Here is a 15206-nt window from a genome sequence, read left to right as displayed (position 1 = left end):
AGACTCGCTATCATTATTATTATTATTTATTAATTACTTATCGTTATCATTTTGTACTTAAGTTAAATCAAAAAGCTTGTTTGGGGGTTATTCATGTTCTTCATTTATTCTGTTGATTCAGGTCCCTTTAATAAAGTAATTACCGACAAATGAAGATTATTTATTAGCTTATAAATGGAATATATGCAATTATCTTACCATTCACACATTTAGCTTGTGCTGTCATTAATTACATTGTAGGTAAAACTACTAACCATCCACATACAAAAAAATCTCACCATATACAATACTGCAGTGTGTTGTGAGCTGTGCAGTTGACAACGAAGGCTTAATTAATTAGTATTTAAAGCCCATCAATAACTGAAGTGGCTAAATTACTGTAGAGCTGTCCTTCATGGCTTTGTATCATTACATACAAAAAATTTACATGCTCTGTACATCTCCTGTTAGCACACATGTCAGTAGTGCGCACATACCGCTTTCTCAAGCTAACCCATCTCATAATAGGTCTGTCCACTCAATTACTCTTTCACCCCTCCTCCCACCCCTTTTGTCCGATCTCCTAGTATAAATGAAGAGTAATGAATGGGTTTCTTTATTTTCACAGGGATTTCCAGTTTCCAGAGAGAATGACTCACTGTACTTGGAAGGATCCACCCATTGTTATTCTAATGTGGTACATATGATAACACCATACGGAAGGACAACTTCAGTTTGTTGGGAATATATTACAAGAAATGAAGGCATAGAAAACAGGATACGGTTGGGAAAAATTGAGGGAAAAATTGACTGGTTTAAACACTATTACAGTATGTCACAATACAAAGAACCGGAGATAGAAGTACATGTAGTGTGTACATGTACATGTAGAGCACTTTATAAATGGAATTCATTATTATTATTATTATTATTATTATTATACATGTAGTTGTACACATGTACATGTACACGTAGGCCTTCATGTTCTTACATGTACTGTACATCCCTCGTACTGAGAGCAGTTGCACTACACCATGTTTAAATACAGTATACAATACACATTCGTTCAGAAATTTCACCAACATGTACAGTAGATGTAAACCCCTTGCATTGTTGACATGTTTGAGACAGTACAATGTACTATTGGCCTACATACAATACTTGTACAGTATTCATGCAAATGTGCATTGTTGTAGACCTTGTTGTAATTGTACATGACAGTGTACATTTGTACATACATGTACACATGTACATTGTATGTTCTCCCTTGTTTTTCACTGTGGTACATCGGTACTACGGACTTACATGTACAATATGTACATGTAAATGTACATAATGTACATGTATCTTATGTACAGTAGTTCACAATATCAAAATATACTGTTCACATTCAAGGGCAATACTACACTTTACAACTGCACATTATAAAATATAGAGGGCAAGTTCAAGTCTTTGAGAGTAATGCACTTCAATGTTGTTTACGTGTTGGTTTCGTTCTCAGAGTTCACCTTTTCTTTATGTGTATTGTTATTATGCAGAGTGCATGACAGTGAACGACAGTCCACACATTCCATTGCCTTTGTCAACATTCCAAGCTTTGACAATCAACCAATGACTGTGTGTTCATGCTACAATGAATACAAAGAACAAGAGACAAGCGTTGTCTTGAGGGGGGGGGGGGGGGTCCGATTTCTAGATTAATATCTCAAAGTTATAGACTGTTATTGGCATGCCAACCCAAAAAGGTGAACTTATAAATTTATGTCAACATGAAGATCGGCAAGTAATCTTACCATACATCTCAATTTGATCAGCCAATAAAACTTTGCTTCTTAGAATTATAGAAATATTTGATCAACTTCAAGTAGCCTGCAGTGTACAGTAAGTAAATTGTAAGTACTACATTGTACATCAAATACAGTACCATAAACATGAACCATAAATACATGTACATTGTACTACTGTATATTTCAAATTCCAATATTATTTTCTTCCTGGAGTAAAACTAGCCTTTACTTTTTAGACACTCTAGACATAATAATGTAAGGCCATTAAAAAAAAATATTTTAAATCATGTTGAGCATTCCATCACCCCCCCCCCCCCCCCCCCCCCCCCCCCCCCGCTTCCTTTCTTGAGGTCATCTGCTTTTTTACTAAAATTATCCTACATGTATTCTGAATTTTTTTAGAAATAAAACATTAATGCTGGAGGCCATTTTGGAACCAGACTGTCAGGGAAAAGGTACAGGGCGGCCATTTTGAAGAAGAAAAAAAAGGGCCTCCTCCATCCTAAAAAAAACATGGGAGCCCTGATATTAAGTTGGTTTTAATATGAGGGTTGAGCACATCAACTGATTTATCCATTCAAGCTAGCCTACATCACGGTACATGTACATGTTTAGTATGTGTAGGCCTACATGTTGGGTGGCTAAACTGGGTTACATGTAAAATGATGCTGATGGTGAGAGATGTAAATTTGCATTTAAATCCATGGGAAAGCCCCAGAGCTGATCTCAACGGCCTTTTTCAGAATCCACCTGACTAGAAACTCCAGTAAGTCCCACAGTCAACAGCCCCAGCTTCCAGTACCAGGTGGTTCAAGTTTGTAGTCTGCAGACACAGCCTCTAATTGGACACCAGGACATAAATTAATCCATCAAGTCTTGAGCAGAGCCTAACTCTGTCAGTCTCTGTCTGTATCATGATCAGCTAAAGTAAAGAGCCTACATGTATGGGGTGCAGAGGACCATGCAGTCTGCATCTAGTCTCAAGGTTCAGACACTCTGTTACGCATTATGACTGACAAGGGTTTGTTCCTGCAAACTATTTACCCGGTAGTTTGAATGGTTTGAAATATTCCTCAGGAGAGAGCCAAGCCAAGGAGGATCTAAATTCCAACATGTCTGAAACCTGTCATTTTGGTTAATTCACTGGGCTATTCTTTCAGTGTCATGGCCAGGCCAATTTGCTGTGCGACTCCAGAACGTGATGCTAAGAAACGTACATGTACATGTGATCATGTACAATGTACATCCATATATAGATCTTATCTGGGGACCAGACATCTGAATTTCTACAGTTGAACAACGTTTTGTTTCGTTCCATTTGGTACCAGGGGGAGGTGGTGCATTGCACCGCTGGCCCACCACCAACAGGGTGTATTGTTCATAACGGGCAGAAACTCCTGACAACCGGTGGAAGAACACCTGATGACCCATGTACCTGGTGGTGCACAAGACAACGAGTCTCTTGTTTTCTTTAACCTGCCTCTGCCTCATGTCCTTGTACATGTAGGTCTTTTTATCAGGTTCAGACCTACCTGTAAAACCAATCAAATACTTAATATTCATATTTAATTATACAAGTTGAACATGGCAGAGTTATTCAGTTGTACATGTACATGTACATGTATCATATTGGGTTTTACAATGTAAACAGATGCTAGATCTCAATGCTCAAATGTCACTTTATATGCACAAACGCAATGAATCCAGGTGGCACTGTCATAATCAGTATACCAGACGGATGGAATTAAATGCTTCCAAATATGAAGAAAACCAGTGAATGGAAAGAATAGCATTTTACTCAGAAGGAGTTGATTATCATATGGACCTACATGTATGTACATACACTGTACATGTACATGTGTAGAACTGGTCCCATTATAGAAGAAAGAGCTTTGAAATTGAGGTTATAGGGTTCATTCCTGCACAAATCATGATCTCTTTCCCACATGTATCCTGCAGCCTTGCTTAAAACCATCAACTTACTGAGATGTAGAGTATTGATGTGTAGCTTTATACATGTACAGTACATTGTGTTTCTAGAAATTATTTTCAAGAAATAAAGCAGGAGTTTGAAGGTTCTTTTCCCCATTAGCATGCTCAAGGAGTTACTCTAGATCTGGAGCATCAGAGGCAAGTCTGAGTAGCGACTTACCCCGTGTCCACACACAACAAATTCATCGTATAACTATTCTGAAATGGAATACAACTGTAACTACATGTACATGTATACCGTTTCGGAATAGTTATACAACGAAATTGTGTGAGTACACTTATTAACGATACATCATAATTATAAAGAAACGTCGTATAACAAAACGTGGGTGTGGGCATCGTTTCGAACTAGAACTCGATAAAGAATCACAGAATGTGTTGTGTGTGGATGTACATGTATATGGTCGATCTAGAACGATATAACTGGGCGGGGATTAACGTGACCGTGCGCGAAAGGAGACCTGACCTCTCATTTCCGCTTACGTTTCATGACCACAGTAGCAAACTGCGCACCTACAGTACATGTATACGATGTCTCGCTGTTGAGTTTCTGATTACTTGTTCTTGTGTGCGGATGCTCTGTTCAATATATGATTTTTTTTTTTTATACAAAGTTTCTTTAAAGAGTTTTTGGATATATTTGTTTGTGTGTGAACACACTGTATAAAGCCTGTTGAAATAACTCTTAATTTCCAAACATAATTTCCAAACTGCCCTCCATGTAGACTGCTTGGATAAATCATGGACCTACTTCCATGGATCGATCTGCAGTTGAAGGCTACACGTGCAGGGTTTTCATTAGACCTATTTACATTACACAGCCCAAACATTATTTCCAAAAAATCATCGTTTTGGGGGAGAGCCATTTATAATACTGGAAAAACCCTTTAAGAACAACATTGAGGTTAGCTTATTTTGATCGTTTGGTGAGAAGTGCGCAATCTGCGCACGCACAGCTAAAAACAAAAACATTGAAAATCGACCTCTGGTGTGTAGTTTTTTTTTAAAAAGCTGCCAAAATTTCACTGATTATTGCAGTGTAAATTAAAAACTTCAGTACGATTCCAGTTCTTTGTCATGTGACTCTCCTTGAGCACTTAAAATCAGTATGAATAAAAACCAACACTTTTTTATGAGTTTTTTTCAGTAGTGTAAATGGCAATCCAAAAAATTGATGATTTTTCAAAATGGTTTTTGGGATGTGGAAATGGGCCTTGTGATGCAACTCAGCTCAGTGAGCTTCCATGTTTACAATGTAAATCCCATCAGTTCCCTGGCTGGCTTTATCGAACAAATATGAAGTGAAAAGGAGATTTCGATTCATCCTCAGTCTCCGTTGTAGATTTGTTATCAAATCCAATGAAAATACAAACCAAGACTGCCACACAGAATTGATAGCTAGGGAAAATAAACACGAAGTGACACACTTAAATCAATACATTATCTTTTATGATTCTGCAAGGTGGTTTCCTTACTGTCTAGAAAGGTTGGGGGGAAAAACAGAATTGTTTTTTAACCAGTAAAAGACTAACATCCTCACAGCAAAACTAGTAAAATTCAACGTAAAGTGATACAAAAAAATGAATACAAAGATATCTGTTTAACTAGAAGTCCCTGGTAACATGTACTGTACACTTGTACATACATGTACATTATACTTGTATATATATTTGTAAGGGGCAAGTAGTCTGTCATTCCTTCTCCATCCCCCCCCCCCCCCCCCCTCGGCATGAGCGCCAGGAGGGTCAAATCTGACTGACAAGAGCGCTATTCAAGAACCCATTATTATTATTATTATTATGTGCATGCAGTATTGAACATGAACATTCCAGTGCAATCTTGAAATTGTATCAAGAGAACAAATGTACATTACAGTGGGACCTTGGGGAAATAAATTGTAACAAAGGGGTTTATCACTCATGATTACGATCATAATAATTCAAGAAAGTCTTGGATAAAGTTGGATGTCTGAAGAATAGTCTAGTCTTGGGTCAAGGACAGAACAGGTGTATTTACTTGAATTTGACCTCAATGTGACCCAGTTTAGAATAGATGAGAACAGACCTTTTTAAAAATATACCCGATAGAAATGCGTAACTTCCATAACAGAAATATGTACACCCACCCACACACGCAGTGTACAGTTCAGTACATACATGTACAGTATGTGCACTGTACATAGTGTTACGGGTTTATATACAGCATCCCCAAAACAAACATCCTTTATGTACACTGTACACAGTTATTTACATATCAGCTAGAATTCCAATACAAGCTGTTCAACCAGCCTGGTAATGTACAGTTTAGATTTTAACAAAATAAACTAAGTGAGAATTCTCTTACACAACATGTCAGACTGTCAGTCCACACAGGACATGCTTAATTTACATACTATGTATCCTTCAGCTCCAGTTTGACTTTGAAGTTCTGGCAAAAATTGCCTGCCCTGAATACAAATTATACAAACTGTCTTTTGCTATGTGTACATTAGGCCTACAAATATGTCAACTTACTTTTTATATGAAGGCCTACTGTACTGCAAAATGTGTTAAATGTTTTAAAACTATTTTCTCAGCGGCTTGGGTAGTCTTTAAAACAGGTAAAAAGTATGTTTGGAATTTCGACAACAACCATGTTCTTGCATGGGTTCAATACTGCAGGCCTACATGTAGCATAGGCCTGCAGTATTATGTACTGTACATGTAGGCCATACTGTTTACATTTATTAACAAAATTAGACAGTCCTATCCCATCAAATTTAATCTGCTTACCTACAGCTTAGATATGTAAAATAGTTCAAATTTTCATTTCAGAAGTTGTTAATTCCAAAAAATTGTAATGTGTACTTTTATTCTTGCTACCCAAATCGATGGAAAAATAAAATATTTTAAAGCTGGATTGGGTACTACATACTGTACAGCCAAGTCAGATTACATTAATTATTATTTCAGTCATGTCAGTAAATGACAATAAATATTTGTTTCCCAATAAAAATATTATGTACAGGTAATACACTGTACATTTCAGGTACTGAAGAACATGAAAAAGCGGAATCTTCCAATTATTGTTTTAAAAAGCCCATATTCATGGCAAAAACTTTCAGAAAATCTTGGAAAATTTCAGGGATTTTTTTATTGTTTTGCAGTCTGAAACATGTGACAATTCTGGTTTACCTTTGTCTCCAATAATATTTCCTGTTCCTTGTCAATTGTATTCTATTTGCATGAGGAAGAGCTTCCTTTAAACTCCAACTTTTTAAGCTTGCATTCATGAGTAACAACTCTTGGTCACTGTATGATCCAAACAATTGGAGAGTCCCAAGTAATTCCACAAACCTCAGAATGGATTTTTGAGCCGCATGCATGACAGCAATTTATTTTTTCATATTTTTTTTATAACACATCATAGATCTATTGACATTTTTTTTTTTTTTTTTTTTTTATTATTAGAAAAATGCTGTAAGAACAGAAGAAACCCAAGTTAAAATCATACAGGAGCAGATCAGATATTTCTCTAGTAAAAAAAAAAATGAACAAGAAATCAAATCTTTTTTTAGGTCAATGTAATTTTTTTAGTGAAAATATACATCACAGTTATAAGGGGGAAAATCTGCCCCATGACCATGATGTTTACCTCACAACAATTCTTATTTTACATGTAATTAAACCAAACATGAGCATACATGTGGGTTGGTTAGTAGACTTTGAAGACTTCCTGATAAACATGCACTCAATATTTTTTGATGGTAAAGATTGTTGTTACCATTTGTTAAATTCAAAGAATATAAACTTACTCGTCCTGTAGCCTTCTTGTATCTCTGCACAGACTTGTCAATCAGTTCCCCGACACTCAATGTTCCCTCTCCACATGGGACAATAACTTTGATTGCTCCAAAACAAACTGTCACCTTCATGATGGCTATTATTCCGTCACAAAAAAGATAATCCTGAATTATTTCAAAAGATCTGTTTCTTTGATCACTCACTGATCATTTCCTCCACATTACAGTTTGATTTATCATAGTTTTGCCAGTGCATCTGAAGATCCTTGAACTTGAAAAGAGATTAAGAGTTACACCGGTTTCTTTCCATTATTCAAATGAGTGGAAAAGAATCTGTTGACGTTATTCTAACTCAGTCAGCACAGTCTAACTCAAGTTTTGATGCAGAATTTATAGAATTGCTCACTACGACACTTAGAGTAGATCTAGAGTAAATCTCCACATGTAGGCCTAGTCAAATATTCATGGATTTCTACTGTTGTAAGCAGTTTAATTCACAGGTGGTGATGAGATGTCTAGATGATGTGAGCACCGGGCGTGTTTCATCACTGAGTCATTCCTTGCAGCTCATTTAGCACACACCCTCCCACGACAGCGCTCTATTCAGCGACTGACTGGAAATCGAGCCGCTAGTTCCCCGTTACTTGATGTGTGGGTGCTGCATCTGTGTTTATCCAGCGCAACATGCCATTCCTATTCGTAACCCAGCGCAGCTGCACACAGGTGTTGTATACACGGACGGAAGGTGTTTCTGTCCCGGACGATTTCCTAAAGGAAAACGGACAAAGATAACACAAATAAGAAGACGGTTAACGTATTACAGAAATAAACAATATCACTAAAAGGGTGTCCTTTTGTTGTTAAATGTACAAGCGGAGGCGGTCCTTTGTTGAAATTTAAATTGTATCACATATAAATCGATAAAATTCGATGTTGTATTGAAACGATGAAGAATCGAAGGCGGCCCATCTCGGCTGGGTCGATCGCGAATCGTCGATCAAATATCCGTTTGTTTAATACAAGACACAGTCACTGGCTGTACTGATGATGAAAATACAAAAATGAACAGATAATGAGCTCTAGGAAAATTAAAACTTACCTTGAAAAAAACTGAACACCGAAATTAAGAAGTCCAAATGAAAATAGGAAACAGATTTTTAGCCGCATCTACTGCGTAACTCAATACCTTCCCGATATGCGGATCGCATACAAATTTTACACGTCTTGAATTTGATGTTGCATGCTGCCGTAAATAATCGTGTGATGGCGCTACACATTTTTAAATTTCGTCTGCTCTAAATTTTCAATATGTGCCCCACCCATCCTCCTCATTACAAAGCCCATCCCCCGCTCCAAATTATATTAGAACATAACTTACCCGGGAACTTACCCTGTTAAATCGATAAGCTCTGGTATAATTATATTTACAAGAAGTGAGAGAGGATTAATATGGCTTTAAGTACAAAGGCCAAATCACCATTTTAAATGAATTTGCACACAAGTTTTAAAAAGGACCAAATTGAAGAAAAAAAAGGACCAAATTGAAAATGGGAGAGAGAGAGGGAGAGGAAGGGGCAAATAGTGAGAAGAGAAAATGTTTTTAGAACTTGAGAGGGTCAGAAAATAAAGTAATAGATTCCTGAGCATATTCCGAAACAGGCTAGTAAGCTACGACCCCCTCTTTGAGAAAAAAATCATCACGATCGGAGTCAGGGGGGGGGGGTGTAGGTTTTTGAAAATCGTCATTCAGTGAGAAATGGTAAAAAAAAAAAACTATGGGCCCCTCTCTAGCTTGGAAAAGTAAACAGCTTCGTGTGCATTTCTTCACACCCTCCCCCCCCCCCCCCCCAACAAAAAAACAAAAAATCCTTCATAAAATATAGACGGCGAAAATAAGTATAAACCTACAAGCATGCCAAGTAAAATACGAATGGTGGTGCATAATTTGAAAAGAGGAGGGGCACATGCTCGTTAACATTAATTTTAAAGAAGTTCTTAAAATGTCGACAGCATTGAGCAGAAATATGAGTAAAAGGTTCTGAGTAAGTCTGCCAGACAGAAAGAATAAAATATACCTTGCCAACCTAATCATTTTAGACGTTAGCTTTCTCGACCCGCACACTAACTAATCATAAATCCATTTCTCGTCCTCTTAATTCATCCCTCATGGTGGTGTTCTCTGGTTCGAGTTCAAACGCCGGTCAGAGAAAGGGTGGATGCATTAAATCGAACTATCTGGGGATTGGGCAATAATCATAAGTCACGCTCTAATTGCATGCACAAATTTCAGAAATTGTGAATGGATGTCTGGGCTAGCTTGTGAGGCCGTACGTACTTGGCCTAAAATGAACTTGTGTAACCTACGACTGAGGCATGCTCATTTCTGTTCATTCCTAAACATCTTTTTAGCGTTTCTTTTAAAACAACGTCCTTGTCCTCTTAAAAAATATTAATGAATCCAGACAAAACTGTGCATAGTTTTATTTAACGTATTTTAGTCAATGTAATTCCATTTTGTTGATGTCACTCATTGTTTAATTTATTTAGCCGTGTTGATTTAAGTTAGTTGATGAATAGCTTATTGATGCTCACTATGATTTTGATCTAGCTTTTTCATTCTATTGATCTTTCTATATGAAACTTATCGCCTAAAAATGTTTTGAGCCCCTCCGTGAGAGTAAAATTTTGGCCGCTTTCATGAAATAACATGTCAAGGTACATTGTTTTTCGTATACTTCATATGTGTTGACTTAAATCTCCCCCTCACGCACGAAATAATTGGTGTGTCTAAACCTATTTAATGCAACATCCATCCCATATTTCTGTTGTTTTCATCTTCATCTTTCATTTGTTCTCTCATTCATACTTCTCTCCTTCTCACCCTCGTTCTTTCCCGCCTGTTCCTTTTCTTTTAACTTTCCACTCTTTTATCGGCCCTTTGTTTCTTCGTCCCTTTTTCTCTACTGACCCCCCCCCCCCTTCGAGATCTCCTTCAAAAGTATACTAATTATTTTACTCAAATGTATTATTCCTCCTCCTTAATGTGCCCTATATTCACTCATCTAAGTACATGTAGGACTATCATAATTATTAAAAAGTCAAGAAACTATATCGCACACTTTTATGATTTATATGACTATGTTTGATTTTGTAAAATAATCCGATCCGAATTCTGAATTGACCCTTATATTGTGATTTATAATATAGCACCAAATGTCAATGCACTTGTTCGTATATAGGGCGGGGGCGTCGCCAGGGCATTTTAAAAAAGGGGGTACCCGCTCTCAGTCCTCAGGCCTTTCCCAACAAGCCTTAACGTAAGTTTCAAAACAAATTGTGGCAACAAACATAAGCAAAAGAAAGGGGTTGTAAAATATATATTTGTTTAAAAAAAAAAAAAATTAGATATCTAAAATAGTTTCCAATAGTTTAGGGGGCGTTATCCCTATCCCCCTTTGCAGCAACGCCCCTGTCTTGGCTTCGGACAATTTATATTCTTGACCGCTTATGAGGGAAGTGGGTCAGTCTTTCTGGTCAGGCGACTCGGAAATGAAATATAACTTTTAACTGGGGAGGACATAAAAATATGATACACATTTTTTTTAATCGACTGCTCGAAAGTAGAGCATAATGTCTGACAATATACCGGTATAGGAAACAAAATATAACTTTTTGTATACCATAACTGGGGCGGACATAAAAATGTGATACAATTTTTTAACTCTTTTTAATCCACTGCTCGAAAGTAGAGCATAATATGCCTGACACTAAACGGTATAGGAATAAGGTAAAACTTAACAAAACCAAACAAGAATATGACTATTTGGGACAAAAGCATTTTAAATCGAGATTATTTGAATGACTAGATCTTTCAGATTTGTGTTTCTGACCACTTTGTCAACCAACAAAACAGGTGCATTTTATAAACATAAAACATAAATTGAAAATATAGATCTCGGTTTTATGTTCCGTACTGTTCCCATTTCTGTTATTTCAATTTACTCCTTTTTAAATGATGTAGTTAGTTCGACCTATATTGTTTATTTATTTCATTGGAGTTTGTTGGTTAGAGACGTAAAAACTATCATTTCTTAGTTTAAGGCCGTTTCTGCATTTACAGCATCATTTCTTCCCAGGTCGTATGAATTATTCCACGTTTTATCATTGACTGATGAATTTATTTTTCCAAAGCCTTTATGTGAATGAAAAATTCTGCCTAATTTGGATAAGCTTTTTATAGGCTTTATTATTTATTTAACACCTAATTTGGTTTATTTAAAATGTATCATGCTCGACGCATAATTAAAATCTTTAATCAAATCAAAGCAAATAAATTTGTATCACATTAAACCATGTGGGAGTACTATCAAAAGTGTATCTCACATTTTTATTAGAGACTATATGACATTCATTCATATTTTACGTTTTTGTATCAAGATAAAGATTATGGAAAACACGGGCATTTCATATTGTAAAGCTACCAGACATGGTTATAAATGATAATATCAATTTAATTCGCCATAGTAACCCATTTCCCATGACTCTGTTTCATAAGCTGGCGTGGTCCCGAGAGTCTACCAATAGTAATCGGATGACGTTATAGCTTGCGTCTAACGGTGGTCAACTCCCCTACCATCATGTGAAGTTCATTAAGCAGATGTAAAGGAGATTAGTTTTTATTGTGAATTGGGGACATCGTCGATGGGCCTGACGTACACGGTGCCCTTTTCTCCTCTTTCTGCGAAAAGTCAGTCGGCGATTGGGAAAAAGTTTAATCAAGTTAGGAAGGTCCATGGGTGGATCCCCGGTAGCGGTAGCGGTTCTATCGGAAAGCTTTTGGGCTCGGTTCGGCAAAACTTAATATTTTTTTCTCTCTCTCTCTTATCTATTTTGTCACAGATGCAGTTTGTATTATTTGTTTTCATACGTTTTGATGAATATTATTATTTAAAACATTAAAGAGCGAAAGAAATAATACCGCAAAATGGCGTAGATCAAAGAGTAACTTTCAAATGAAATATAATGACGTATCCAGACATTTAAACACAAATGGGACGGACCCCCCCCCCCTCCCTGTACACTAGAAGGGTTGTCGGGTAGATTACTACAAAATTGTTTGTGTTTCTAGGGGGGGGGGGTCTTGAAACGTTCGGTGCAAAACTTTCAGAGGTATAAATGTAAGAGGTAAAATGTCCGAGGTAAACAAAATGTTAGACGTAAGACTAAATTTTGAGATAAAAACAAAATATGTGTAGGCTTATATTTTATTATAAATTAATAAAATGGATCTTATGGGGGGGGGGATTTTAGCCCATATAAGCTTTCTCCTTGTGAGCAAGCCTGCTTCATACATGACAAATAAAAGATTTATAACTTTTAAAAAAAAGATTGCACTAAGAATCAACATTTCTTTGATACTATATCAATACGGGATTCCAATGAATTCTTTAAGTACTATGTTATTTTATAAAAACAATTGCTTCATTATGAGTCCAATTTGTACCTCTGACATTTTTACCTGTGGCACTTTTACCTCTGACACTGTTACCTCTGATATTTTTTTTTATCTCTGACAATTTTTACCTAGCACCGGAGGGCTCACCGTCTCCGAGCCTCATTCAACAAACAAATTGTCACCCCCCACTCAAATTTGTATTGATTTTAAATGCAATATTTTAAGCGAGAAACATGTAGAAAATGAAAGCATGAACCCGAAGCTCCCCCTCAAAGTCCCTCCCCACCCCCCCCCCCCCCCCCCAGCACCAAATAAAAAATATCTCGAACCACGCCTGGAGTCCCTCCGCACCCAAACGTTATACGTCTTGATCATTTGGGGGAGGGTTCTCAGAGGGGAGTCGAACCTCTTGAGTCGAAACTGTAAGGTGCTGGAGATGAAGTAGATCAGAATCTAGGTGAGGCAAATTGAAATATTTATTTTATTATTATACGATCGTTACCAACCAGTTCAACACTTGCAGTATTTTATTGGTTGGTAAATACCGTGTGAATCAAAAAAAAGGTTACACCTAGAAAATTGCTAATTATTTTAAAATTCATCTATGAACAGTGAATTATTATACATCTTATGAAAGAGTGTTTCATCTCAAACCATTTGGTATCATTTTTGTGTTGTATGTGTTTACGCTTGGATGAACACGAGGCATTGTTTGCGAGAGTGCAAAAATCGACTTGCGCCAAAGTGATGCGTACAGTATGTATTATGTTGGGATTAGTGGAGTGAGAGAATGAATTAAATGTATCAAATGAAATGCATTGCATATTTTTGCAAAGGGCAAAGTCACACCACCCACACACACTCGCACAAAATGTTCGTTGATATTTGATATTCGATATTTGATATGTGTGGCATGATTAATTTTGTTAGGAATGTTATTTGGATCTGCAAAGACCGAATTAATACCCAAATCCAAATTGTTTTATTCAAACATCACATAAGCAACTTTGGCGCTAGTAGATTTTTGCACTCTCGCAAACAATGCCTCGTGTTCATCCAAGCGTGAACACATACCACACACAAATGATACCAAATGATTTGGGATAAAAAAAAACTCTTTCATAAGATGTATAATAATTTACTATTTATAGATGATTTTTGAAATAATTAGCAATTGTCTAGGTGTAAACTTTTTTTTGACTCACTCTGTAGTGGTCCCAGACTAAACATTACATTACATTCCCTCCATTTTATTGTACAAACTCGCTCGACATTTTGTAAACATGTCAATATAATATTAAATTATCACATGTGCTTTACTCGTTGAAACCACCAAAGTACCAATTAGAGTGTGGGTTATAATTATTTCGCAGAATCATGATCATCATGTCGATCGAATGTAAATATAATGAAGTTGTATCGTGGCCATATTTGTTATGATTTTCCCATGTGGATGTTTTGTGAGAAAGCGTTAACCCCCACCCGCTTTTTATGGCCCAGCATTAAAATAAGGCGAGTTATGTATCTACTTCAATCACATGGGGCTACGCATGTACATTTCACGCCTTCCCCCTTATGGAGGTGATTCCATCCGCCCCTACTCAGTGGCCACGGAACTGCAGAGAGGGGGTGGGGGTAGGGGCTGCAAAAGTAGACTCGTACAATACAGCGGCATTGCAGGAAAACATGTTTGTTCGCATGCTTAGCCACCCCCCCCCCCTCCCCCTCCTTTAAAATGCTACCCCTTGTTTATCAATTTCTGAGTTTTCCACCCGTTACTCATACAGATTGTCAGAATTCTTCACAAGTTTCATGTTCTCGAAACTCTCCACTGGGAAAGAAAACAGGATGCAGAAAAAGCTGTTAAACTTCGAGTATTTCTTCTATTAGTTTTTTTTTTTGTCGAATTTGAAATATAGGGGCTTCTTCTAAATGTTCGGAATTTCAAATAAAATAAAGTGAAATTTCAGAATATCGAATAATTCGATTAGAAGTTTACTCTTTATAATCATTATCATCTTTACTTATTCGGCAAAAACAAAATCAAGCAAGCGGTGAATACAAAACATAAACAGAAAAGCTCATTCCTGGATCAATAAATCCCAAGCGAGCTCGTATTAAATTCGTTTCCTCGTAAGCATGAACCTTTAGAATACCCTCGAAAAACTTGTGTTTTTTTACAATTCAAATCGATATTTCTAACTTTTGATTG

The 15206-nt window shown here is 36.8% G+C and overlaps 1 protein-coding gene across 3 annotated transcripts in view; it reads right to left on the bottom strand.

The window, feature by feature from the left end:
* Positions 1-8766, bottom strand: part of LOC580534 (partitioning defective 3 homolog) — a 73887-nt gene extending 65121 nt beyond the window's left edge. For all 3 annotated transcript variants that reach the window (XM_030974449.1, XM_030974461.1, XM_030974455.1), the window contains exons 1-2: positions 8639-8766; positions 7552-8307 (exon numbers count right to left, since the gene is read on the bottom strand). In XM_030974449.1, coding sequence (XP_030830309.1) covers positions 7552-7671 — 120 coding nt within the window. In that variant the 5' untranslated portion in view covers positions 7672-8307; positions 8639-8766. The remainder of the gene's footprint in view (positions 1-7551; positions 8308-8638) is intronic.
* Positions 8767-15206: the final 6440 nt, after the last annotated feature.

This window comes from Strongylocentrotus purpuratus, unplaced genomic scaffold, assembly GCF_000002235.5.
Source record: "Strongylocentrotus purpuratus isolate Spur 01 unplaced genomic scaffold, Spur_5.0 spur5_contig_866, whole genome shotgun sequence".
Taxonomy (NCBI): domain Eukaryota; kingdom Metazoa; phylum Echinodermata; class Echinoidea; order Camarodonta; family Strongylocentrotidae; genus Strongylocentrotus; species Strongylocentrotus purpuratus.
This window is presented reverse-complemented; position numbering and strand designations above follow the sequence as displayed.